The sequence below is a fragment of the Salmo salar genome, chromosome ssa29 (assembly GCF_905237065.1).
Source record: "Salmo salar chromosome ssa29, Ssal_v3.1, whole genome shotgun sequence".
NCBI classification, from domain to species: Eukaryota; Metazoa; Chordata; class Actinopteri; order Salmoniformes; family Salmonidae; genus Salmo; species Salmo salar.
This window is the reverse complement of record NC_059470.1, coordinates 10,594,615-10,622,413: the sequence shown is the minus strand read 5'-3', so window position 1 is coordinate 10,622,413 and position 27,799 is coordinate 10,594,615. Positions and strand designations below refer to the sequence as shown.

The 27,799-nt window shown below is 43.6% G+C and overlaps 1 protein-coding gene across 3 annotated transcripts; it reads right to left on the bottom strand.

The window, feature by feature from the left end:
• Positions 1 to 435: 435 nt before the first annotated feature.
• Positions 436 to 27,636, bottom strand: nphp3 (nephronophthisis 3). Of its 3 annotated transcripts, none has more exons than XM_014180713.2 (27): positions 27,132 to 27,629; positions 26,072 to 26,504; positions 25,510 to 25,635; positions 24,975 to 25,125; positions 24,414 to 24,566; positions 23,881 to 24,014; positions 23,398 to 23,558; positions 22,608 to 22,764; positions 21,452 to 21,526; positions 20,996 to 21,163; positions 20,522 to 20,625; positions 20,168 to 20,426; positions 19,738 to 19,835; positions 19,319 to 19,421; positions 18,855 to 18,937; positions 18,612 to 18,750; positions 16,402 to 16,566; positions 16,130 to 16,224; positions 15,881 to 16,003; positions 15,494 to 15,683; positions 14,196 to 14,437; positions 13,994 to 14,069; positions 13,040 to 13,167; positions 9,301 to 9,541; positions 8,790 to 8,915; positions 5,630 to 5,745; positions 436 to 1,526 (listed from the first exon to the last, which is right to left on the bottom strand). In XM_014180713.2, exons 2-27 carry the CDS (start codon positions 26,393 to 26,395, stop codon positions 1,358 to 1,360), a joined length of 3,906 nt encoding a protein of 1,301 aa, XP_014036188.1. In that variant the 5' UTR covers positions 26,396 to 26,504; positions 27,132 to 27,629; the 3' UTR covers positions 436 to 1,357. The 3 variants fall into 3 exon arrangements, with proteins under 3 accessions (XP_014036188.1, XP_014036187.1, XP_014036190.1); XM_014180712.2 differs by having other exon boundaries at positions 26,072 to 26,470; positions 27,132 to 27,628; XM_014180715.2 differs by lacking the exons at positions 436 to 1,526; positions 5,630 to 5,745; positions 8,790 to 8,915 and adding an exon at positions 9,683 to 9,715 and having other exon boundaries at positions 9,332 to 9,541; positions 26,072 to 26,470; positions 27,132 to 27,636.
• Positions 27,637 to 27,799: the final 163 nt, after the last annotated feature.

Below are 27,799 nucleotides of genomic sequence, written 5' to 3'. Positions count from 1 at the left end.
TCACTATGGTCCCAGCTGCCTTGAGATCATTGACAAGCTCCTCCCGTGTAGTTCTGGGCTGGTTCCTCACCGTTCTCATGATCATTGTAACTCCACGAGCTGAGATCTTGCATGGAGCCCCAGGCCGAGGGAGATTGACAGTTCTTTTGTGTTTCTTCCATATGCGAATAATCGCACCAACTGTTGTCACCTTCTCACCAAGCTGCTTGCCGATGGTCTTGTAGCCCATTCCAGCCTTGTGTAGGTCTACAATCTTGTCCCTGACATCCTTGGAGAGCTCTTTGGTCTTGGCCATGGTGGAGAGTTTGGAATCTGATTGATTGATTGCTTCTGTGGACAGGTGTCTTTTGTACAGGTAACAAACTGAGATTAGGAGCACTCCCTTTAAGAGTGTGCTCCTAATCTCAGCTCGATTCCTGTATAAAAGACACCTGGGAGACAGAAATCTTTCTGATTGAGAGGGGGTCAAATACTTATTTGCCTCATTAAAATGCAAATCAATTTAAAACATTTTTGCATTTTTCTGGATTTTTTGGTTATTCTGTCTCTCACTGTTCAAATAAACCTACCATTAAAATTATAGACTGATCATTTCTTTGTCAGTGGGCAAACATACAAAATACTTTTTCCCTCACTATGGAAGTGTACAGCTGTAGGAATTTCCATTTCGGTCATTTAGCAGACACCCTTATCCAGAGCGACTGGTGACATTGATGAATCATTATCCAATTACCATTATCAAATTCAAAATGTAATTTCAACAGTTACACACTTCCATTAGGTACTAACAGTGAGCTATTGTAATTTGGAAATATTCATAAATATAGAATAAAAAAACCTTCTGAACCTGAGTTTCAGGCCCTGACAAGGGCGGTGTTGACATCATTTCACATTCTTTCATAATAATAATAATAATACATGATTACATTAATAATATATATCTTTAAAAAAACAAACACAATACAGCCATTTAACAGACATTAAATAAAGCATACTTCATATTTTCATGAAGGCAGTTAGCTACAGTACACTTAACAGGCGACATTACAACACTGTTCCGTCTCAAAGCAGCATAAAGAACCATTGAGAGTTCCATGGACGTTCTTCTCAGGAATGCAGATTGTGGACCCTGGCTCTATTTCAATTCTCTTTCTGTGATTCCCCAGACCCTATCTCACCATCTTCTCAAAGAACATTGTTGGAGGAGAAGATCCAAGGTCCCTACCCTTGGACCTTCTCCACCCATGCATTTCTATAAGGAGATGAGGAAAGGTCACACGTGGAATCGAGGGAAGACAAATTGGGAAAGAGCCCCAGTGTTCTAGGTCCCCTAGGGGTGAGGAGATGGATGGAGGGATCACCTGGGGGCATGTGGGAGAGGGGCGGGCCCTCGTAGGCTAAACGTGTCCCCACTGGACGAGTGCCGAGACGGGGCCTTCCCACACACCAGAGATGGCTCCGCCTCTTTGATCTCCATGGCTCGCTTGTAGAGCTCTGCTGCTTTCTCAAAGTCCCCCTCCTCATAGCTGGGGGGGAGAGAGAGAGAGGAGGGAAGACAGAATGATGGACAGAAGAGAGAGAGAAAAGGTAACAGGGCTCATGAAGAGATATGGGGATGAAAATAAAACTAGTCCTTCAGCTTATAGTACTGAATATGTGTATTAAAAATAAGATGGTGAGTGTGTGTATGTTTCACTATTTTTCAATGTCATGACAATTCCCTTGTAAAATCATATCAAAATACAAAATCAACCAAAGAAAAGTTGGTAGAATGTTGGAAATTAGAATGTTTGGTTGATAAGAGCAACAGTGTTGATTTGAAACCCATTCTATTTCTTTGCCATGGTGACTTTATTCATAAGAATACAATTTCATTTGTATATGATGACATCACAAGAGCAACTTTAGTAGAATTTCAAATGTTAGAATGTTTGGTTGAATAGCACCAATGTTGATTTGGAACTCAGCTTTGGTGGCGATAACCCCAAGACTCGATGTGCGACTTGCTTCTGCTATCTAATATTATAAACTCAGCAAAAAAAAAGTCATCTCACTGTCAACTGCGTTTATTTTCAGCAAACTTAACATGTGAAAATATTTGTATGAACATAAGATTCAACAACTGAGACAAACTGAACAAGTTTCACAGACATGTGACTAACAGAAATTGAATAATGTGTCCCTGAACAAAGGGGGGGGGGTCAAAATCAAAAGGAACAGTCAATGTCTGGTGTGGCCACCAGCTGCATTAAGTACTGCAGTGCATCTCCTCCTCATGGACTGCACCAGATTTGCCAGTTCTTTCTGTGAGATGTTACCCCACTCTTCCACCAAGGCACCTGCAAGTTCCCGGACATTTCTTGGGGGGAATGGCCCTAGCCCTCACCCTCCGATCCAACAGGTCTCAGACATGCTCAATGGGATTGAGATCCGCGCTCTTCGCTGGCCATGGCAGAACACTGACATTCCTGTCTTGCAGGAAATCACGCACAGAACGAGCAGTATGGCTGGTGGCATTGTCATGCTGGAGGGTCATGTCAGGATGAGCATGCAGGAAGAATACCACATGAGGGAGGAGGATGTCTTCCCTGTAGCGCACAGAATTGCATTGCAATGACAACAAGCTCAGTCCGATGATGCTATGACACACCGCCCCAGACCATGACGGACCCTCCACTTCCAAATCGATCCCGCTCCAGAGTACAGGCCTCGGTGTAACACTCATTCTTTTGATGATAAACGCGAATCCGACCATCACCCCTGGTGAGACAAAACCGCGACTCGTCAGTGAAGAGCACTTTTTGCCAGTCCTGTCTGGTCCAGCGACGGTGTGTTTGTGCCCATAGGCAACGTTGTTGCCGGTGATGTCTGGCGAGGACCTGCCTTACAACAGGCCTACAAGCCCTCAGTCCAGCCCATCTCAGCCTATTGCGGACAGTCTGAGCACTGATGGAGGGATTGTGTGTTCCTGTGCAGGTGTTGTTACACGTGGTCTGCCACTGCGAGGACGATCAGCTGTCCGTCCTGTCTCCCTGTAGCGCTGTCTTAGGTGTCTCACAGTATGGACATTGCAATTTATTGCCCTGGCCACATCTGCAGTCCTCATGCCTCCTTGCAGCATGCCTAAGGCATGTTCACACAGATGAGCAGGGACCCTGGGCATCTTTCTTTTGGTGTTTTTTCAGAGTCAGTAGAAAGGCCTCTTTAGTGTACTAAGTTTTGATAACTGTGACCTTAACTTCTCTGGGCAAGGTGGGACTTGACCGTCCCACACTATTCAACAGCCAGTAAAATAGCATGGTGCGAAATACAAAACAGCAAAAAATATCATAATTTCAATTTCTCAAACATACGACTATTTTACACCATTTTAAAGATACACTTCTCCTTAATGTAACCACATTGTCTGATTTAAAAAAAAGCTTTACAGCGAAAGCAAAACATTAGATTATGTTAGGAGAGTACATAGACAAAAATAACCACACAGCCATTTTCCAAGCAAGGAGATATGTCACAAAAACCCAAAACACAGCTAAATGAAGCACTAACCTTTGACGATCTTCATCAGATGACACTCCTAGGACATTATGTTACCCAATACATGTGTTTTGTTCGATAAAGTTCATATTTATATCCAAAAACAGCATTATACATTGGCGCGTGATGTTCAGAAAATGTATTCCCACCAAAACTTCCGGTGAATGAGCACATTAATTTACAAAAATACTCATCATAAACGTTCACAAAATACATAAATTATTTTAAGAATTATAGATACAGTACTCCTTGATGCAACCGTTGTGTCAGATTTTAAAATAGCTTTTCGGCGAAAGCACATTTTTCAATATTCTGAGTACATAGCTCGCCATCAAAGCAAGCTATACAGACACCCGCCAAGTTCTGGGGTCACCTAAACTCAGAATTGGTATTATAAATATTCTCTTACCTTTGCTGATCTTCGTCAGAATGCACTCCCAGGACTGCTACTTCCACAAGAAATGTTGTTTTTGTTCGAAATAATCCATATTTATGTCCAAATACCTCCGTTTTGTTCATGCGTTCAGGTCACTATCCAAAGGCATAACGAGCGAGCGTAATTTGAGACACAAAAAGTCAAAATGTTCCATTACCGTTCTTATAAGCATGTCAAACGTTGTTTACGTTCAATCTTTATGGTATTTTTAACGTAAAAATGCGATAATATTCCAACCGGACAATAGCGTATTCATTCCAGAAAAAAAGAAGGAAAGGCACGCTCGCGGGATCGCACATCACCAATCCCTTTGTCCCCAGGCAGTCCACTCATTGACTGAGCTCCTATTCTCTGCCCGGTAACAGGACAACGCTGAAAAAACTTTCTGAAGGCTTTTGACAGCCAATGGAAGCATTAGGAAGTGCAACGTGACCCCACAGACACTGTAGTTTCGATAGGGATTAGAAAGAAGAACTACAATTCTCAGATCTCCCACTTTCTGGTTGAATTTTTCTCAGGTTTTTGCCTGCCATATGAGTTCTGTTATATACTCACAGACACCATTCAAACAGTTTTAGAAACTTCAGAGTGTTTTCTATCCAAATCTACTAATAATATGCATATTCTAGGTTCTGGGCCAGAGTAGTAACCAGTTTAATTTGGGTACGTTTTTCATCCGGCCGTGAAAATACTGCCCCCTACACTTTAAGAAGTTAATTGCCTACCGTCTGTAAGCTGTTAGTGTCTTAACGACCGTTCCACAGGTGCATGTTCATTAATTGTTTATGGCTCATTGAACAAGCATGGGAAACAGTTTAAACCCTTTACAATGAAGATCTTTGAAGTTATTTGGATTTTTACGAATTATCTTTGAAAGACAGGGTCCTGAAAAAGGGACATTTCTTTTTATGAGTTTCCACACCCAGCAATATAACCAGTCCCAACCATTGATTGCACAGGGTCATCAGTATCTTCCTGCAAGACCTTCAAATAGCATCATCAAATGGTAAAAATCAAATACTGTATTCTTACCAGAATTTGTTTCATTACACATTTTTTTTCATGTTTAAAATACATTTATGTACATATAGAATTGGTTTTGTATGTGACTTTAGGTCAGGTCATCCTGAGTTTCTCAGAGAGCTTGCATTGTGAGTGGTACTGGAAATCCCACTCCCTAAACATTGCCAGTGTCCACTACCACAACCAGCACCTGACTGAGCAGGAGAAACGCTGTCTGTTCCACAAGCACATGGAGATGAGGCGCAAGGTGGAGTTCTACAGGAAAGTGAGGAGGGAGTTTTACAAGTCTTTTGTGATGAAGAGATGGAGAAACTGGAAGCCATTCCGGGGGTGTTGGCTGTAGAGATGGGCTTCCTGTAAATCACTGATCTATTTTGTAGAAGTAGAAGTGAGATAAGATGAAATAGAAAATATAGGATTGGTAGGTATAGTAAGTTTGGATACTGTCTATTTTATATCAATAAAAATACGAGTTAAAATTGTGATGTCTTTTTTGAGTGTTTGTGTGATGCTGGGTGCGTTCCAGAGACCTCTAAAGCACATAAAAGAATAGAGAAGGTGGTTGTGTGTCTGGGACGGCTCCATATATGTGTGTGTGTGTGTACACAGTATGTTTGTGTGGTGTGTACTCACCTGAGTACAGCTAGGTTCTTCAGCGTCTCTCCGACACGTGGGTGTGAGCGTCCCAGACTGTCCTCATACACTCTGAGAGCCTGTTCATACAGGGGCAGCGCTTCACTGTGCTTCTTCTGCCAAACACAATAACACACTCAGACCCATCACAGATATCACATAAGTACTTAAGCAAATGTCCAGACAGAGTCTGCAAGGAGAGACAGTCAGTCTTGATAGTCTTGAAAGCTAATTAGGATGGAAAATCTATTCAAATCAAACCATATGCCACTATATGCTTTCCAGCAGTTCCCATATTTCCCTACAAAGCAAACTGGCCAGTGTTAGCTAGTGTTGATTCAGGTGTTAAATTAACACTCATTAGTGTAAAAGAACTCCAATCTTGGTGTTAATAACCAGTGTTGAACCAAAACCACGCACATCATTATATTTCCCAGCATGCTGTATTGCAGGTAGATTTTTAGAATGTTTGTTTCAATATCTATGTTTCTGCATGTACATTGATTAATTAATCTTATGCTACTCAAATATAAATAACATGCATTTTTCTAAACAAACCCAATCTGTTACTTGGACTTATTGCACCCATTACTGAAATGGTTGTTTCAGAGGTAATTTCATACTTTAGTCTTTCCAACCCTGGAAGTCATTCTGAATGCAGGTTGCAGATAAATAAAAATTCCAAAAATACCACTCACTTTGCAAGCCAGTATAATGTGACTTGCAGGCCTGATGTAGCCTGTAAACCATGAGTTTCAGGCCACTGTATTAGGGTATTATCTTAAATAATCACATTTTTATGATAACATATTCAATTAGGATCTCACTTGGTGAAGGCCACAGGACTGAAAATGAATGAATGCAATAACCATGGGGTTCTCTCGTTTGGGCAAAAGACTGCCCTCCGTACTCTCTCCTCCATGACCCAGAAAACAATAAGTGGTTGAGTGGACGAGGAGTGTGTCAATTCGTGAGTAGGCAAATGGAAGAGTGCTTCCCCTCCTCGATAGCCCCCTTTCATCGAGGATACTCATGTGTGTCCTACCGCGGAAGACTTTGAAATCTGCCACACCCCCTTCGAGTCAGCTTTAGTTTTGTCAAAGGAGAAAACATGCACACGTTTAAAGACAATATGCTACTTATTGTTTTATCTATAAAATGTATTACACAACTATTTGGAGATTGGAGAAGGGCAGTCTCATTTCAAGCAAGTGCATTTCCATCCACAGTCACTCACCTCGCCGACTCTCCTCGATTAACTTTGATCTTTTTCAAATTAGGCGAGAGACAACGCAGGAGGTGAGTAAATCTAATTGATAAAAGGCCCATGTATCTGTCACTAACAGATACAGTCATGAGTGGTAACTCTACAGTTGTGGCCAAAAGTTTTGAGAATGAAACAAATATTAATTTCCACAAAGTTCGCTGCTTCAGTGTCTTGGCATGCTGTCAATTAACTTCTGGGCCACATCCTGACTGATGGCAGCCCATTCTTTCATAATCAATGCTTGAAGATTGTCAGAATTTGTGGTTTTTTTTTGTCCACCCGCCTCTTGAGGATTCTCAATGGGATTAAGGTCTGGGGAGTTTCCTGGCCATGGATCCAAAATATCTATGTTTTGTTCCCCCGAGCAGCATAGTTATCACTTTTGCTTTATGGCAAGGTGCTCCATCATGCTGGAAAAGGCACTGTTCGTCACCAAACTGTTCCTGGATGGTTGGGAGAAGTTGCTCTCGGAGGATGTGTTGGTACCATTCTTTATTCATGGCTGTGTTCTTAGGCAAAATTGTGAGTGAGCCCACTCCCTTGGCTGAGAAGCAACCCCACACATGAATGGTCTCAGGATGCTTTACTGTTGGCATGACACAGGACTGATGGTAGCGCTCACCTTGTCTTCTCCGGACAAACTTTTTTCCGGATGCCCCAAACAATCAGAAAGGGGATTCATCAGAGAAAATGACTTTACTCCGGTCCTCAGCAGTCCAATCCCTGTACCTTTTGCAGAATACCAATCTGTCCCTGATGTTTTTCCTGGAGAGAAGTGGCTTCTTTGCTGCCCTTCTTGACACCAGGCCATCCTCCAAAAGTCTTTGCCTCACTGTGTGTGCAGATGCACTCACACCTGCCTTCTGCCATTCCTGAGCAAGCTCTGTACTGGTGGTGCCCCGATCCCACAGCTGAATCAACTTTAGGAGACGGTCCTGGCGCTTGCTGGACTTTCTTGGGCGCCCTGAATCCTTCTTCACAACAATTGAACCTCTCTCCTTGAAGTTCTTGATGATCTGATAAATGGTTGATTTAGGTGCAATCTTACTGGCAGCAATATCCTTGTCTGTGAAGCCTTTTTGTGTGCAAAGCAATGATGACGGCACGTGTTTCCTTGCAGGTAACCATGGTTGACAGAGGAAGAACAATGATTCCAAGCACCACCCTCCTTTTGAAGCTTCCAGTCTGTTATTCGAACTCAATCAGCATGACAGAGTGATCTCTAGCCTTGTCCTCACACCTGTGTTAACGAGAGAATTACTGACATGATGTCAGCTGGTCCTTTTGTGGCAGGGCTGAAATGCAGTGGAAATGTTTTTGGGGGGGGATTCAGTTCATTTGCATGGCAAAGAGGGACTTTGCAATTAATTGCAATTAATCTGATCACTCTTCATAACATTACGGAGTATATGCAAATTGCCATCATACAAACTGAAGCAGCAGACTTTGTGAAAATTAATATTTGTGTCATTCTCAAAACTTTTGGCCACGACTGAACAATTCACTTGAAAAGGGAAGGCAACCTGGGAAATATGAAAATAAAGCTTTATTCTAGGCAGTGTGTTAATTTAACACTGAAAAGTGTGGACCCGTATAGACACTGGAACAGTGTTAAATGTAACACTCAGTGTTGATTTAACACTGAAGAATTTGCTGTGTAGTATGCAAAAGATCTGGGTTTCAAATACATAAAACAACAATCAGAAACGTTATTTGTGCCTGTTTGAGCTTGCCTAGCTTAATAAACCAATAGAATAGTCAAAACTGCAAATCCCGACCTTCTGACACTCCAGGTAGACTCAAGAAAACGCATAAAGTATTTGAAAGGATTTTTCAAGTATTTGAACACAGGTCTGTTATGCAATTAACTGTTAGAAGTGTTGGTCCTCTCACCAGGTGGCAGTAGAGTACAGCCAGGTTAACCAATGCTGTGGCCACACTGGGGTGTTTTGGTCCAAAACTCTTCTCCCTGATGTCCAGAGCCAGCTCATACAGAGGAACAGCCTTCTCCAGCTTCCCCTGGACAACACAAACATCTCCCCTGTCAGCCTCACGAATCAGGATTACACACAAGCTATAAGCGAATAGAATTTGAGGCGAGTGAGGAACAAGAATTCAAGATCTCTAGGTTAACTTTCAAACAGCAATGCACATAAAGTTACCAGACATGGGACGGTTGCACTCACATTAATCCTACATCTGGAGTGGACTAAAAGCATTTGAATGTATAACAATTTCAGCGGGGACCCCATTCTAAGGACCCCCCCCACACACACACTAAGGGTCACAATCCCGACTTCGAATACCACTGCTTTAATGTATAACTTACTCTTCGTTTTTACGCCTTATAGGGTCTGTTCAACAGCCCCATGGTGGCTTTGCTAGACACATCTCCTAAACTCACCCTGCGTTTGTAGAGCATTGCCAGGTGTTTCAGGGTGTAGGCCAGGGAGGGGTGGTCAGGGGACAGGGCTCTCTTCCGGATGTCCAGGGCTCTTTCGTACATGTCCTCTGCGGTCTCGTACTCTCTCCTCTCAGTGTGTAGGGCCGCCAAGTTGTTGAGGGACTGGGCACAGTCAGGGTGGTCCGGCCCCAACACACGCTGACGCATCTCCAGAGAACGAGTCAGGAACACTTTGGCCGCCCTGGTCACAGAGAGAGGCCTTGGATCAAATACTATTTGAAATCGTTAAAATACTTTAAACGTTTCTAGTGTGGCTAGAGTAGCTAGCTAGTGAAATACATTAAAAAACAAATCAAATTGAAAACCATTGGTTAAACTTTACCTTCTTTCATTTGGCAATCAAACATAACAACAGCTGTAAAGTGGAGGGTTTGAAAAAGTTAATTAGTAAGTAAGCCTTGCGTAAGCCAGAACAACGCATTAGGGCATAAACCTGCACGTACTGTACACCCCCTTGACAGGACGCTAGTCTAAGGCAGGGCCTTACCCCCAGGACAACGCCACCCCAAAAAATATATTTTGGTATTTGTTTCATTAGTTCATTGTTGATAAAGTCCCAAAATGTGTTTCATGTCAGCAATCAAGTTTTCAAGATACGTGCCTTTCAAAATACAGAAATCTGGCCCGCATGATGCATTTGGCATCATATGATGCAAAATGCAGCATCATGTGACCTGTTTCAGGAAGCTAGGCGTATGTCGCGCATCACTACTTCAAAATGTGTTTTTTGGGCAGAAATGCCTTCTGGAACATTCATGTGCCTTAATAACAAACTTGTACGACATCTGTAAATACAAAATACAATTGTTGGTTTAGCCACGTAAAAAGACAGGAACCTTCCCATTAGCAATGATTGGCTGAGATTAGGGCTGTGGCGGTCACAAAACTTTGGAAGCCGGTGATTGTCAAGCAAATAACTGTCGGTCTCACGGTAATTGACGGTTAATTAACATAAACACATTTAGCATCTCCTGGCTTCCAAACATAGCCTACAAGCCATTTTAAAAAGCCTAATAAATCCTTGTAATATAGCCTACACCTTCACAATAAATCCATTATTTATTTTAGACAGATCTAAAGAAGCATGATATGAAGAAAATGTAGTCTATTTCAGAAGAAAAGAATAGCATACTCTGAGTTGTCCTTAGCTTTACAAACAAAACAGAGTTAAAAGGGTTCTAGTCTGCCGAAAAGCGTTCATCCATGTATACGGTCAAGAGTCTAGCTAAATTTTCAGATATTATACATTTCAAATTTTGTCAAAATTTGTTGTTGTTGTTTTCATTGCAAGTTAAAACGTACTGTTAGCTAGCTAGCGAACGTTAGCTTGCTGGCTCACTAACGTTAAGTGTATGATCTGTGTAGTAATATTATTTGTATCCCAGAAAACCATTTGCATTGCTAGTTATAGCCTAATGTTAGCTAGCTAGCTAACATTGAACCTAGTTGGTTAGTTTTAGCCACAGCATTTCATCCATGGTGGTTAGCTATGACAATCAGTTTGTATTGCTAGTAGTATAGGTTGGGATTATGGTTAATTGTTTAGCTAGCTAGCTACATGTCTAAACAAAAGACTCCACTTTGCCAGATGATTACATGACCCGTCAAGTTAGCCAGGTGTGTCTGGGGGTGATTATGTGTACATGGGGGTGAACATGTGTACATGTCTAGACAATAGTGACCCGTCCACTTAGATGTGGCTGGGGGGTGGTTATAGCATTTCTTTCACATGACCGTCCATTTAGACAAGTGTGTCTGGTAGGGTTGTGCCGACATGGCCATACTCGTATTCCTAATTGTATCCGTAAATTGACAGTTGATAGTCATCGGATGATACTTGTGATCGGAAGAAACAGAAATGTTTTAATATGCGTAAATAGATCTTTGAAAAAATACCTCCCTGCACATTCTCACTGCAAAAAAAATGCAGATTAGAGCAGCGAGTGGACGGCTGGGTGTGTGTATGTGAGTGCTCAGTTTGCAGCCGGCAGCCAAGTTTGCTGTTACTGAGTCAGAATGTGCATTAGCGTTTCATCTATTTTTACTACCCTTGCCCCACTTGTTAGATATTATGCACCTTGATAGCAAACATCATCACCATGTGACTTACCATACTAGCGATCTAAATGAGCAGACCGAAAACATGCAAGGAAAAGTGATTGGGTAAATGATGAAGCGAGTGGATGGAAAAATACAGCTTCACTCTATCCAATCAGAGCAGCAGGATCAACGTATAGCCCACCGTTCTCTTTACAGACAGGCAAACTAGCCAGTTGAGTTATTTAGACCACGCACATGACTGACTCACATGACTGACTCAAAGACAGTACAATATGTTTTAGAAACTCTGTGACTGACACGAGAAATATGCGTGCTGGCACCCGATCACAGATAATTACAAAAAATACTCGGATCATAATCGTATCCAGAAAATTGCCCATATCCGTTACGACACTCACTTTGTGTCGACTACTTGGCACACCCCTAGTGTCTAGGGTAAGCATCATCTAATAATTATAAAATATTTACACAATATTTTTATCTGGACACTTTCTATTTTTGATATTGCTACTATGCAAATATGCAAGCAACCATTTCACTGTATCGTTTACACCTTCTGTATCCTGTGCATGTGGTAATGTGAAGAACAACATGACCTGCACAAAAGTTAGATTAGGATACAGTACAGGCCAAGGACTATATAAATTGTATTTTTACCTGGAGTTTTTCCCTATTGTAGGCTACTATTTTTACCACTTTTAGTATTTAAATATTTGGTTGTTTACTACAGTACCTTACTCACTGTTTAGCATATGGCCTCACATGTGAATCCTTAAAGAGATGGGTGGGGCTAAAGCTTAAGAGGATGTGAACGATGCTCAATGGGTGTAGACAAAGAAGAGCTCGCCAGTAGGTGTACCAAAACATTCAAGGACCTTTTTCTCAAAAGTGGGGTTACAAGTTTATCAACTTTCAAAGCAGAATTACTTTCCCATTGTTCCTCAAATGTAGTGTATGATATACAATTTTCTAGCTCTGAGTCTACTTTTGTCCAATGTAAACACAATTTCAAATTTTGCTACATATGACCGAATCGAGGCGGTCGGTTACATATGATGCAAAATGCATCATATGGGCCAGATTTCTGTATTTTGGAACTATATTAACAATGGACTAATGAAACAAATACCAAAAGATTTCCTTTAATGCTAAATGCCAAGCAGAGGCATCATATTTCACAGGTCCCATATTTAGGGCCATATAAATCTGTGATATTTTTAGCCTAATTCCATAGAGTTTTTTCCTAAATTTGATTTGCTCATTTTTGTTTTTCCTGGTTTCCTTTTTTCGGAAAACAACAAAATGTGATGTTTTAAGTCCACAACCATGTTTAAACCACTTTTGAGGTCTGGGAAAAATCAAATAATTTGGGATTTTGGGGTGTAGTTGCCCTTTAATGTAGGTGAGCACCAGCAAGAGACCATTGTTTGGTTAGCTATCGATATTTCTCTAGTGCTCATGTGATTGCAAAGTTTGCAAAACAAATGGCCACTGGATTGATGGAAATAATCATGATATCACTCTGCCAGGTAGGTGTAGACTACTTTGTATCCTTAGGTTATCCTTAGCATCATCGCTAACAGCTACACTAAGTGTAGATGTGTAAGGACTGACTCACTCCAGGTTGTTCTGGAGGTAGTAGAGGACTCCCAGCTCGTTGAAGGTCTTGGCACAATCTGCTGTGTCTTTACCCAGAGTCAGCTCCTCTAACTGGAGCGCCCGCCGACGCAGCAGAGTGAAGCCATACTGCAGAGATCGAGACACAGTCAATTCACTATTAATGTATACACATTACACACAACTACACATGAACACACACACACACACACACACACACACACACACCACTAAAGTAATTTTGCAGAGAGACACGTGTGTAATATGTATGCATTAAAACCTCTACGGGATCGGTGACCCCCCCCACGGGACGGTTGAGCTAACGTGCGATAATGTGATTAGCATGAGGTTGTAAGTAACAAGACATTTTCCCAGAACATAGACATATCTGACATGGGCAGAAAGCTTAGATTAGCAAGAATTGAACTGCACTGTCCAATTTACAGTGAAAGAATACCATGATATTGTTGAGGAGAGTCCACAGTTATGAACTTGAAAACGTATCAATAAACCAATTAGCCACATTTGGGCAGACTTGATACAACATTTTGAATAGAAATGCAATGGTTCATTGGATCAGTCTAAAACTTTGCACATACACAGCTGCCATCTAGTGTCCAAAATGTAAATTGCGCCTAAACAAGAATAATACATTGTGGCCTTTCTCTTGCATTTCAAATACGATGGTACAAAAAAAATATACGTTTTTTCTTTGTATTATCTTTTACCAGATCTAATGTTATATTCTCCTACATTAATTTCACATTTCCAAAAACTTCAAAGTGTTTCCTATGCATATCCTTGCTTCAGGTCCTGAACTACAGGTCATTTTAGGCGAAAATTTAAAAAAAGTGATCCGATCCGTAATTAACGCACACACACACACACACACACACACACACACAAAAAAGCCATAAAGCAGGAGGGACAACCAACCATACTAATGTGTCCTCACCATATGGCCTTTCTGGCGGGCAGTCTTTTGGCGAATCCTCACAGACCTCTTCCTCAATTTTTCGGCTTGCTCATACCTGTTAACAGATGACCCATCAATCACAAAGTAACTTTACTTGAAACAGACCCACCCACACACCTCCCTTCACTCACACACACACACACACACACACACACACACACACACACACACACACACTCACTTGTTCTGTTTCTGGTAGAGCATGGCCAGGGAGTCCAATTCGCGTGCGACACAGGCGTGGTCTGAGCCGTAGGCGTTTTCACTGATCTCCAGGGCCTGCTTGTAGAACTGCTCTGCATTGCCATACTTCCTCCACTGGACATAAACCCCGGCCAGCTGGTGTAGGGACAGGGCAACACTGGGGTGGTCCGGGTCCAGGGCCGTCTCCCGGATCTCCAGAGACCTCTGTAAGGGAGCTACCGCCTGGCGAAACATGGATGGAGGACAGACGGACACGTTTATCATGTAGTACGTCGACAGCAGGACAACATACAGTGTATTTCGGAAAGTATTCAGACCCCTTCCCCTTCCCACATTTTGTTACGTTACAGCCTTATTCTAAAATGTATTAAATATTTTTTTCCTCTCACTCTGACAGAGCTCGGCGAGTTCCTCTGAGGAGATGGGAGAACCTTCCAGAAGGACAACCATCTCTGCAGCACTCCACCAATCAGGCCTTTAATGGTAGAGTGGCCAGATGGAAGCCACTCCTCAGTAAAAGACACATGCCAGCCAACTTGAAGTTTGCCAAAAGGCACCCAAAGGACTCTCAGACCATGCCAAGCGTCAGGTCTGGAGGAAACCTGGCACCATCCCTACGGTGAAGCATGGTGGTGGCAGCATGCTGTGAGGATGTTTTTCAGCGGCAGGGACTGGGAGACTAGTCAGATTCGAGGGAAAGATGAACGGCGCAAAGTACAGAGTGATCCTTGATGAAAACCTGCTCCAGAGTGCTCAGGACCTCAGACTGGGGCAAAGGTTCACCTTCCAACAAGGCAATGACCATAAGCACACGGCTTCGGGACAAGTCTCCGAATGTTCTTGAGTGGCCCAACCAGTGCTGACGTGAACCCGATCGAACATCTCTGGAGAGATCTGAAAATAGCTGTGCAGCCAAGCTTGTAGTGTCATACCCAAGAAGATTTGAGGCAGTAATTGCTGCTAAAGGTGCTTCAACAAAGTACTGAGTAAAGGGCCTGAATACTTATGTAAATTTGATATCTGTTTTTTATTTTGAATACATTTGCAAAAATGTCTAAAAACCTGTTTTTGCGTTGTCATCATGGGGTATTGTGTATAGATTGATGAGGGGGGGGGGGAAAACAATTTAATCCATTTTAGAATAAGTCTGTAACGTAAATAAATGTGGGAAAAGTCAAGGGGTCTGAATACGGTCACGTACCCATAGAACATAAATCCCCCATTCAAATCAATGGGTCTGTACTGGGTGGACTGGCGGCCATTTTACTACTCACATACCTGACTGAGCAGGCCCAAGTCTTTGAGGAAGCGACCCAGTGTCTCATACAGGTTGCCCAGCCTGATCATGCTGTCCTCACTCTCACAGCTCTTCTCATAGTGCTTCAGAGAGTCAAAGTACTCAGTGGCCATGGAGCTCTTGTCTTTGCCCACATACTGCCAGTAGGCCAGCAGCTCAGAGAAATGGCCCCTAGGAACATCAGACATATCAGAACATTAATTGATGTTTATGGTTCCTGTTTATCTCATTGTTGCACATTTGAGTCAAGGTGAATTCTGTGCACAGATCAAATCACCGATACTACTACCCAGACAAAGTCAAAACCAAAAGACATAGAAAGTAACAGTAGAACGGCAAACAGTCTCATTGTCATATAGAAGTCTGACCTCTTGTAGAGGTTCTGGGAGACAAAGAGGTTAAGGAGGCTGAGCTGCAGCTTGGCCCTGTCCTCCTGCTGCTGGAGTAGCCAGGGCAGCTCGTCTGCCACCCGCCATGTCACCCTGTCCTGACTGAACACACACACACACACACACACACACTTATTGTGTCATCAAAGATAAAGTCTAGTCAATATTGCTAATATTAATTCTATGACATAACATGATGCTGGTCATGTTACTAGTGGTTGGCCAGACCTGAGTTGCTGGCTGAAGTAGTGGATGAGCTTCTCTCTGTAGGCAGGAGAGCAGGTCCCTCCATCCATAAACTCCAGCCGGACGGCCTCCGCAGCCTTAAAGCACAGAGACGGTGTCAACAGAAAGCCAGCGTGAAGCCTCTCACTTACATTGAACATCACTGAGTTTCAGAGTTTGAGAGACTATTACTCACAAACTGCCGCCAGTGGACTAAACAGGGGGATTTCAATGCTCTCATCCTATGGCGTCTGTAGGGGAGACAGAAAGCTAACCTGTAGGTGCTGGAACCTGATGAGTCCACAGCCCAGGCCAACGATACAGAGTCTCTGTAGGGTGTAGAGGAGGGAGGAGAGGACAGGCAGGCCCAGGTCTGGAAACACCGCCAGCACCTCCGACTCGCTCACACCGTTGTGACTGGCACACACCAGACACAGCATCTGAGGGAGGGAATCAACACACACACACACATACACATCCACATCCACATGAAGGAAAGCAGAACAGATAAATCAGCTTCAACATTCTTGGGAAAACCCTTGATGTCACATTCTAAATAAAAGGCATGTGAAACTATTCCGGTGGTTAGTGGTACAACAGAATGTCCCACCACCTGCCAAATGCAGTTAGGTTAAGGTATTGGCAGGTTAAAGTATTGGCAGGTTAAGGTATTGGCGGGTAACAATGTATATTTCACCAGCCACGTTGGCGGGTGGTCAATTTACAGGGCTCTACAGTGAGAGCATTAGATTATCTGATTCAGAGTGATTGGGTTAAATGTGGAGTTGAATGCATTGAGTTGTACAAATGACTAGGTATCCCCCTTTCCCTTTTGCGATTAAAAATAGTAAAGTCCAGTATGAGCCCACATGTGCGGGTTAGGTTTATAAAAATGCTGCAGCAGCTGTTTTCAAAGTATTTCTGCTGTTTTGTTTCATAGCTGCTAATTGTACAAATAAATATGAATCCTGGATCCCACCTCGCACAGAAACAATGCCTGGCATGGGAGCTGTGCGCAATGAGTGAAGTGCTGATAGATTCATTTTTGGAGGTACTGCGCACAGGCATAAAAGTTGGTGTAATTTACACAGTCTCTACAAAGTGAGACTTTGACCTCATGCTTTTTGGCTATTTACATTGTTTTGTTCAAAAGTTTGGTATTTTTTCAACGTTTTGTTTGAGTCTGCTGCTTCAACTGATAACGAAGTGACTTCCTAGTCAGATCCCAAATCTCACACACACGTGACAGGACTCGAGTGTCCCCGATACATTTACATGAACATTTGAGTAATTTAGCAGACGCTCTTATCCAGAGCGATTTACATTAGTGAGTACATACATTATTATTCTTTTGTCGTACTGGTCCCCCGTGGGAATCGAACCCACAACCCTGGTGTTGCATGCTCTACCACAGTAACCTCCCGCCCTTAAAACAGGCAGCTGAACATTTTGTCTCTGAGATTTTGTTAATTAAAATACTCAGGTCACAAAAATTTTAATGAAATTGAGCATTATACCACATTAATTCTTACTAGTAAATGTATTGTTATAGAAACATTACAAAGCATGGTAATCTGTTTGTGTTTTTTGATGTAATTATGGCAGCAACAAAAATGTTGGCTGGTAAAAAAATCTGAGTGGTTGGCAGATTTTTTTTATCTACCTGCCACAGTGGCTGGTGGACCAAAAAGTACATTTTAGGCCCCGGTCTTCATCCCAAATGGCACCCTATTCCCTATATAGTGCACTACTTTTGACCATATACTTTTTTTTTTCACCCCCCCTCTTTTCTCCCCAATTTTGTCATATCCAATTACGATCTTGTCTCATCGCTGCAACTCCCCAACGGGCTCGGGAGAGGCGAAAGTCGAGTCATGCGTCCTCCAAACCGCGCTCCCTAACACCTGCCCGTTTAACCCGGAAGCCAGCCGCACCAATGTGTCGGAGGAAACACCGTTCAACTGACAACAGAAGTCAGCCTGCAGGCGCCCGGCTCGCCACAAGGAGTCACTAGAGCGCGATGAGCGATGAGCCAAGTTAAGCCCCCCCGGCCAAACCCTCCCCTGACCCGGACAACGCTGGGCCAATTGTGCGCCGCTCTATGGAACTACTGGATACGGGCCGGTTGTGACACAGCTTGGTACCGAACCGGGGTCTGTTGAGACGCCTCAAGCACTGCGATGCAGTAGACCGCTGTTCCACTAGGGAGGCCTTGAGATGCAACAATTTGCTGAGAATTGTCTTGCACAGCAGGAAATACAAACTTGTAGTGTATTTGAGTTTTAAAAAGGCTTCTAAAGTTTGTAATTTCTACAGACATTTCAGACTAGATTTGCCCTAACAAAAAATGTATCAACCCCTACAAAAATGTCCATTGATTATAATCCAAATAATAATTCACATTTCCTGTTGCTGCAGGATTATTTTCCTGCTGTTGCAAATGAAGATCCTACATCTGTAGTGGTGGATAGTGATGGTCCCTTACCTCTCTCATGACGTGTCTCTCCCCGTCTGTGCTGAGAGAATCTAGCGCCACCTTGAGGCCCAAGCTGTACAGAGACATGGTGTCCTGACACAGCAGACACTGCTCTAGAGTCTTCTCCAACGACCAGGCACACCTACAGCTGGGACACAACGCAACACATCTATAGACAATACCACACACACACAACACACAACACACACACACACACACACACACACACACACACACACACAGTTTACTCACTTGGTGATCATCTTGGCTAGCAGGGTGACATACAGGGCGTTACATGTGGATGCAGAGCGACAGTGTCTCTCCAGTTTCTTATCCTGTTGAACGCACAGACACACAGTCACCGTTTGACACACACAAATCTTCTCGTCATGGAGTTAAAGGGGAAGTTCAGTATTTTACTAATTGATGTTAGATGGTTCCCCACCCGGAAAGGAGTCCATGGAGCAGAAGAAACTGTAATCCATGGTTTGATTCTTTTGAAACAGCCACTACAAACTTCAGCTAATTTTAAACACCACTAGCTAAAAATCTAAAATGGGAGCGATGGGGGCATGCGGTGCCTGTTTAAAATTGCATGGTCAAATAAACTCAATTATTTGGTTCGATGTACGTTACTTAAAAAGGTGATTTGGCCTTTTTTTATTTTTTACACTGAACTTCCAGTAGTAACAAAGTGATATCAGTTTGACACCCACCTGGTCTTTAGTGAGTTTGACGTCAGCTGCCAGGCACTCCGTGTTGATGACACTCTTCACCTCTCTGGGGTTCAGGGGGTCCAGGTGGAGGGTGGGCCACAGTCTGGGAAACAACAGTCATATCACACAATCACTATTAGGCCACAATACATAGGCATTACATAGGAACTAATATATATATATATATATATATATATATATATATATATATATATCATACCCCAAAATACATAGGCACTACATAGGCATTGGGCCTATATAGGCCACACGATACATATCTATAACATTATACATAGGTGTACCCTTCTTCCAGGCATTACTTAGGCACTACATTAGCAATGCATAGGCATTACATATGTTGACATAGTACTGATCTGGAGTCATTTTGTATGGACTAACTGCCAAGTTGTGTACTCTACCTCCAGGCCTGGGGACAGGTCTCCACGTTGACAGACACCACCACTCTGACGTTGACCGGCAAGGGGTCGATCAGCCACTTCATGTGCCTCTCTGCTTGCTGAGGGAAAATACAGTATAATATCAAAGATACAAACCTCAGAGTAACAAACTGACCTGTTAACTGGTAATATAAAAACAGGGACATTCTATGCGCCGTAAATGTCAATTACATGTTGCTAAAAACACATACAATATTTACAGTATCTGGCTAAATGATTCGAAATGATTCGAAAACCCGTGTAAATACACAATCAATATTTTCTATAAAGGTTTTGAGGCGTTTTCTTAAGTGAATTTCAAAGTTACGGACATTTCAGTGTTTCCCCGAACGACCTCCATTCCCCGACGCGTTCGTCTCTCTACGGTCTTACTGTGGCAGTAGCCTGGTACCTGTATCTGGTCAATGGAGTCGATGATGATGATGATGTTGCCTTGGTGTCTGGAAGACAGTCTCTCTAGCCAGCGAGGGAACTCCTCTAGGATCTTGGAGGGGTCCATGGATAACCCAGAGATGGACCAGAAATGTTGCAGCAGCTTGACAGTGAGGCGTTTAATAATGAGTACGGGCTCAGAGCTGGTGGAAAGAGGTCGCCCCACAAAATGGTACAGGAACAACGTGTTGGGGGAGTGCTTCTGCTGCAGCTCAATCCTGGAAGAAGAATTGAGTTGATTGATTGATTATTAACGCTTAAGGTCAAATAATGTAAAAGGTCGTTTTTCAATGGATAATGGCTGAGCTCTTACCATTTGGACAGCAGGAGAGACTTCCCAGAGCCGGGTCCCCCTGATACCAGCAGTGGAGGGGTGGGTGGAGGGGCTGCCACCATGTCGTTCAGACGATCTATGTACTGAGGACAGAGCATGGCATCACCCGTCATGCAGAAGCTCCTCTCACCCACACGAGCAGCCGTTATTACTAAAGTTAACACTCATCTATTACACTTTATCACTGCTAGTCATCATTTGGAATATTTCACCTTAAAGGGATATTTTACTCAAAAACGTATGTTTTAGTATTTTGTCAATTTGTCCACTGGTAATGCATTCCAAAGTTTTCAAAATACAGCATGTTCAGTACAGAGGGGAAACTGTGACGATGACGTGCAAATTCATCAACGAGTAAAATAACCTTTTAGTCACAAAATCCTATAAATAAAATCATGCCTTCCTACTGAGCTTGAGAGAGAGAGAGGCAGAGGCAGAGAGCGAGAGCCCCACCTTCTGGAAGCCCAGTTGAGCTGCGGCGCTGCAGGCTTGCTGATAGGCCTCGATCTGCTCCTGCTCATCATGCAGGTCCCACAGCACGTCCCCCGAATCCTCCTCGCGCCCCTCGTCTATCCCCGAATCCTTACCGTCCACGTCGCTGCCCTCCAAACCCAGCAGCTCCTGACAGAGAGGGAGGGATAGAGACAAAAGGTACACTACACTCTTAGAAAAAAGGGTTCCAAAAGGGTACTTCTGCTGTCCCCATAGGAACTTTCTGTGGAAAGGGTTTTTACATGAAACCCAAAAGGGCTACCTGGAACCAAAAAGGTTCTACCTGGAACTAAAAAGGGTTATTCAAAGGGTTCTCCTATGGGGAACCCATTTCAGGTTCTTTTTTCTTTTCTTCTAAGAGTGTATCTAGTATAGTGCACTACTTTTGACCAGGCCCCATAGGGTTTGTAGGCCTACCTGTTTGATTACTTTCTCCAGCTGAGTGTAGATCATAGACGCTCCTTCCTCTGGGGAGCCACCATGGTCCACTACCTATGGAAGTGGCACAGTGGTATAATAGTCAGGCTATAGGACATCCATACACCATGGAATCTTCAGTTCTGATATTGCCATAAAACACAATACGACAATTTCTGCCAATAGAACAAATCAATCTTTGCATACCACAACCACAACACCCAGTATGCCAGTCCCTTATTCTACCCCTCTGTATATGTATGTATACATAGTGGAATGAATATCATATATTTAACATACGATATATAACATATGAATATCTGGAACTGGCATACTCAGCTCAAGATTTTCAGGTGTTGGGGCAGAAGGTAGCCTACCGCTTAAAACTGTTTGGCCAGTAACCGAAAGGGCGCTGGTTCGAATCCCCGAGCTGACTAGGTGAAAAATCTGTCGATGTCCCCTTGAGCAAATCAAATCAAATTTTATTTGTCACATGTGCCGAATACAACAGGTATTCTTACCGTGAAATGCTTACTTACAAGCCCTTAACCAACAATGCAGCTCAATAAATAGAGTTCAGGAAATATTTACTAAATAAACTAAAGTGAAAAAAATATATATATGTTTTCTGAAAGTTACAAGAAAATGACATAACAATAAGGAGGCTACCGAGTCAATGTGCGAAGTGACTATGCATATCTATGCATAAATAAACAGCGAGTAGCAGCAGTGTAAAAACAAGTCTTTGAAAATGTTTTAGGCCTTCCTCTGACACCACCTAGTATATAGGTCCTGGATGTCAGGAAGGTTGGCCCCAGTGATGTACTGGGCCGTACGCACTACCCTCTGTAGCGCCTTACGGTCAGATGCCGAGCAGTTGCCATACCAGGCAGGAATGCAACTGGTCAGGATGCTCTCGAGCAAGGCACTTAACCCTAATTGCTCAATGTTGTGTTTGCGTTTCGCAAAGATAGATTTGTTCTATTGATTTCATTATTGACATAGGCCTGTGAAGAGGAGAGAGTAAAAGGTAGGAGGAATTGCAAGTCAGAAAAGCAATGGGTTGGATTCTAACTCATGTCGACTCTGGTATACGTGTGTGCCGCAGACACTAACCGCTGGACCACACAGACCACATTCGTATGCCATTGGCTACCTTGACTTTGGCTGCCTTGTCTGCGGCGTTGACCCTCTCCAGCAGTTGTCTGGTGGGGCCGCTGAGAGGGTGGGCCTCCACGGTCCTGAGGTAGAGTACCAGGGGATGACCGTCTGGGTTCTTCACAAAGGCCTCCTCCGCATCCTCCAACACACAACTATAACACACACACACAAAAGGCACACTGAGTAACACACTACAACCTGTTAGAACATGTTACAACATGCTATAGCCTATAACAGCAGCACTTCACGTCCCTCTAACCTGGTAGTGCAGAAGAGAGGGAGCCACAGAGAAACTCAGAGGTTGCCCTGCCTGTGTCCCAATTGGCACCCTATTCCCTATATAGGGCACATGGACGGGTTGGTTGCTTAGCAACCAACCGGACGGGTGTGCAACTATGGATAAAAATAGACGGGGTTGGCTTAGATTGTTGACAGCGTGTAAACTATATTTTGTCGCTAAATATTTATTTAAATGAGCAATTGTTGTCTCTCAAATACATCATTACAGTTGTTGGTTAGCTAGCTAGCAAATTGTAGCCATATTAGCATTGTTGTGACATCAGTCAAAACACCTAAAAACAAGACAAGCTATCAAGAACAAGACGAAAGGAGCTGAAACGAGCCACCTGCGATTCCCCACAAAGCAGGTTCTCGTCATTGTTGCTAGTTATCTGGCCAACCAGAATCACAACACACTGCCTTCTGCCCCATTGAAGCGGGCGCATTGTTTCATGACGTGGTCAGCAGTACGTGGTCAAACAGCAGTTATATAGGGAATCACGGACCTCGTGACGGAGGATTTAAGGAGGAGCACACACACAGAGCTCCTCTCCATCTCCTGTCTGCGTTCCAGTGCATAGGAGGCTGCACTCTCCTCAGGGAAACAGATGTTCAGGTAGAAATGGCCCAGCCCCTCACACAGACTCCGCAGCCTGGGAGAGTAGCTCTGCGGAAGGAAAGAAGAAAGAAATGAGATAGGAAGAGAGAGAGGTGAAGAGAGATGTGTTATATAGCCAGACGAAAAGTACTTCAGGGTGAATTCATTGTCGGCAAGTAAATTAAGCTAGCGCGGTAGACGCTAGTACTTTTCAGACCCGGCTAGTAGAAAATGTGACAATATGACACCGATTTTGGAACCTTGGCTAGTAGAATTCCAAGCAGGTCTACTAGTCGAGCTGGCCAGTGCCCCAAACCCTTAAAGGGATAGGTCACCTAAAAACATTTGAGTGAACTTATCCCTTTCATTTCAATCCCTGGTGTACCAGTACCTGGGTGAAGATGTCCAGCTCTGCCTGTGTCTCCTGGGTAGAGATCAGGTAGCAGCGCACCGTGTTGCTCCATAACGCCTGGGACACGTGAGGAGACACCTGCAGCAGACTGGCCACAGCAGCGTCCCAGTCATCTGAAACACACACACACACACACACACACACACACACACACACACACACACACACACACACACACACACACACACACACACACACACACACACACACACACACACACACACACACACACACACACACTCTGCCAATTACTTTTCAACAAGCTTGCAGCAATTAACCCACTTGAACCCAAAATGGCCGATAGCGCTAACCCACCCCATAGACCTTGTGTTCCTAGTGCATGACCACATAGTCGCTAAGATTCTGTACCAGTTGGGTGTGAAGTGGCCTAAACAATAGCTTTCACCCTCTCAAGAACACGTTTATATACACAAAACACATACAGTATATAACCAGCTGAGACACCAAGGCTCAAATACATACAAATGTGTAAAGATCAAACCCTTGCTTACCTCTGCTGACATTGGCAAACGGGCCCTCCACATCGCACAAGCTGTGGGCAAACTCTGGTCCTCTGAAGGTCTGCTGCAGTTGCATCATGCTGCCCATAGAGGGCTCACTGCCCAGCACTCCACCACCCCAGTAATCACACGGAGTCCCTGCAGCTTGAGACAGGCAAATTACAGACGACTGCGTCAGCTTTTTGAGTCACTGACGTTTGAGGAATTGAGATGATTGTGAAGCGTTACTTGTTTCATACTTTGACAAGTTTTAAGTAAACTGTTCAGCAATTTTGATAAAATCTGGATTTTTTTAAATACTTTAGTTGCACTATTCATTTCCCCATTTGACTGCATTGAAATACTGGAATTGCCATATTCATTCCTATGGGGCTCTACATGTGTGAGATGGAGGGTGGCCTTAAAGATATAACGAACGTCGGCTGTGCTCAGTAGATCCCCTGCGACGAACGGTGGTGATTCAACATGTAGAATTTATGGGAAATGGGAGGGGAAAAAAATGCCACCCGCTGCTTTTAACCGTTCGTCGGCACAATCTGTTTTGTCCTTTACCCGTGACAGTGGTGTGGTTGTCATCGTCATCCGAGTCGTCCGGGTCGTACACCATGATGCCCTGAGCCTGCAGCTGCTGTAGCTTGGCCTCCAAGTCCCTCTTGGCTCGCAGCAGGTCCTGGATCTCCTTCTCTTTGGTCTCCCGGAAGATCTGACATTTAGAGAAGATTCTTTTTTTTTTTTTTAAATATACATGTTAAGATATTTAACAATTTTCTTCAACAGATAGAGAATGATAGTGGGGAAAGATAGAGAGAGGTTGAGTCAAAGAGCAGTAGGCCGGATTTGAATCTATGCTGACACCGTCGACATGTGTGCTGGAGGCTAGGCATTACCGCTAGACTAGCCAGGCCACAGAGGGGAATGTTATGGTTTCATAATGATGAGCCGTAGGTTAAGTAGCTGACTTGAGATCAGAAGGTTGCTGGTTCAAATCCCAGATGGAACATCACACTAGGGTATTGTTACGCCCTACTCTCTATTATGTGCCCTACTGTGTGTTTGCCTGGGAGTAACAGCTAGCTATTGGGGATACCTTAAACTGTCGTTTGACTTTGTCCCTGTCGTGCTCAAAGGTGGCAGCTCTCTCCATGGCTTGGTACTTAGCCTCCAGGGCACTCTCCTTCTCCCTCAGGATCTTTTGGTAGGTCTTCTGCAGAGCCTGGAAGAAACATGACGATCATCACTGTTAGTGACAAGTAGTACAATAAGATGACATGGCCAGGGAAGACCTGATCCTAGATCAGCACTCTTATTATGAGATGCTTGATACATGGCCCCTGAACTGGACTCTTGACAGAGGAAATCAAAAGACAGGCTATTGTCTACCTACCTGGCCCATTCATTGTAAAAGTTATGGGCCTGTATTCACAAAGAATCTCAGAACAGGGGAATCTTAGACTCTGATCTAGGATCAGTTGTGCATTTTAGATCAGAATGAATAAGATGAGGCTATATGGACAGAGGGTACATTTACATCACATTTTAGTTATTTAGCAGATGGTATTATCCAGAGCGACTTACAGTAGAGTGCATACATTTTCATACTTTTTCCTACTAAATGTCAACCCTTTTTAAAACAGTGGCCCTGCTCTCACCTGCAGCTCAGCTCTCAGCCTCTTGTTCTCCTCGTCCAGCTTGGCCTCCTTCTTCTGCATGGAGGTGATCTCATTGTTCTTGCTGACCCGGAAAATCTCATACTCCTTGCGGAGCCGTTCGTATTCGGCGGTGTACTCCAGGTCCACAGAGCCTGTAGATTTGAAGCTGGCCCCAATCACCCTGGGCCCTCGGCGAAAGGAGCTCCGCAGGAGGCGGGCTTTAGGTTTGACCTCCACAGGTATCTCACAGGCCTCCCCACCCTCGCCCCCATACGCATCCTCTATCACCTCCCCAGGGCTCACCAGGGAGGAGGCTGTACCCATGGTGATGGTGGCTCTGGACCAGGCACTCCACAGTGGCCTTACTAAACTAAACCTTCCAGATGGTCATTGCTGCTCCTAGGGATGAAGCCAGTGATTGGCATGTCATTGGCTGCAACACGCAAGAGGAGGAGTGAGGACTGAAAAAGTATGTCTTAGCAAACTAGCTAGCGTAAAGGGATAATGAATGCATATGGTAGGGGATATATTATAGTAACCGATAATGCACGTGACCAAATGTAACAACAACAACAACAACAACAACAACAACAATAGAAACCGCTTGCCAGTGAATGTGACAATATTTGCGTTTGCATTGATTTTAACTCTGGCCCAGGGCGCAACAACATCTCGCGCTGCAACTTCGCTTCTGGTCACGACCTATTTTTAGTATGTGACGTTTGTGTCCAAATGTTATAGCTAACATCTGTATAACGTAGCTTTAACATAACATTAACGTTAATTACATGAGTTTAAATGGCGCTAGGTGACATTAGATATCTCGTTAGCTAGCTAACGGTACCTAACATGACCTGTTATGGCAAGAACGGGTGAGACGAAGATGGAACCAGATGTGACTGGCTTGCACAGACATAATGGACTGTCTATGGCACGTACCTAGCTAACGTTAGATAGCAATAATATTTAGCTATATTGACCTAGCTATATTTCGAATAGTTGGTTAGCATATTGAATGATTCCGATTCCTTTTTTAGAAAGGAGTCCAATAAATACTCACACATAGCTATCCCCGTGGCGTAGCTTCTTCCTGGCTGCCCTGGTAACAAGATATCCTCCCTACGGGTCCTCACCGAAGTCAAAGTAATTTGCGAATTACCCCCCAAAAAATCTCAGGCTGTATCCCAAACACAGAAATACCTCAGGCTTCTGCTCAGGCTCACTGGATGGATACATTAGGGAGGCTGTTCATTCGGAAGGAATACAGTTTTCTGGCATCTTTGTATGTGATGGTAATACACACTTTTACTATTTGGAAGAATGTAATAAATTGGCCCAGACGGCATCCCTAGCCGCGTCCTCAGAGCATGCGCAGACCATCTGGCCGGAGTGTTTACAGACATATTCAATCTCTTGCTGTCCCTACATACTTCAATATGTCCACCATTGTTCCGGTACTCAAGAAGGCAAAGGTAACTGAACTAAATGACTATAGCCCCGTAGCACTCACTTCTGTCATCATGAAGCGCTTTGAGAGACTGGTCAAGGATCATATCACCTCTACTTTACCTGACACACTTCAATTTGCTTACATCCCCAATAGATCCACAGACGATGCAATCGCCATCACACTGCCCTATCCCACCTGGACAAGAGGAATACCTATGTAAGAATGCTGTTCATTGACTATAGCTCAGCATTCAACACCATAGTACCCCCGAGCTCATC

Excerpts from the sequence above, each read along its gene's own strand:
- nphp3 (XM_014180713.2), bottom strand. The coding sequence starts at position 26,395 with ATGGGTACAGCCTCCTCCCTGGTGAGCCCTGGGGAGGTGATAGAGGAT. Across the intron at positions 23,559-23,880 it reads AGCTGGACATCTTCACCCAG|AGCTACTCTCCCAGGCTGCG; the intron begins GTACTGGTACAC and ends TTCCTTCCGCAG. Across the intron at positions 8,916-9,300 it reads CAATGCTCTACAAACGCAGG|GGGAAGCTGGAGAAGGCTGT; the intron begins GTGAGTTTAGGA and ends TGTGTTGTCCAG.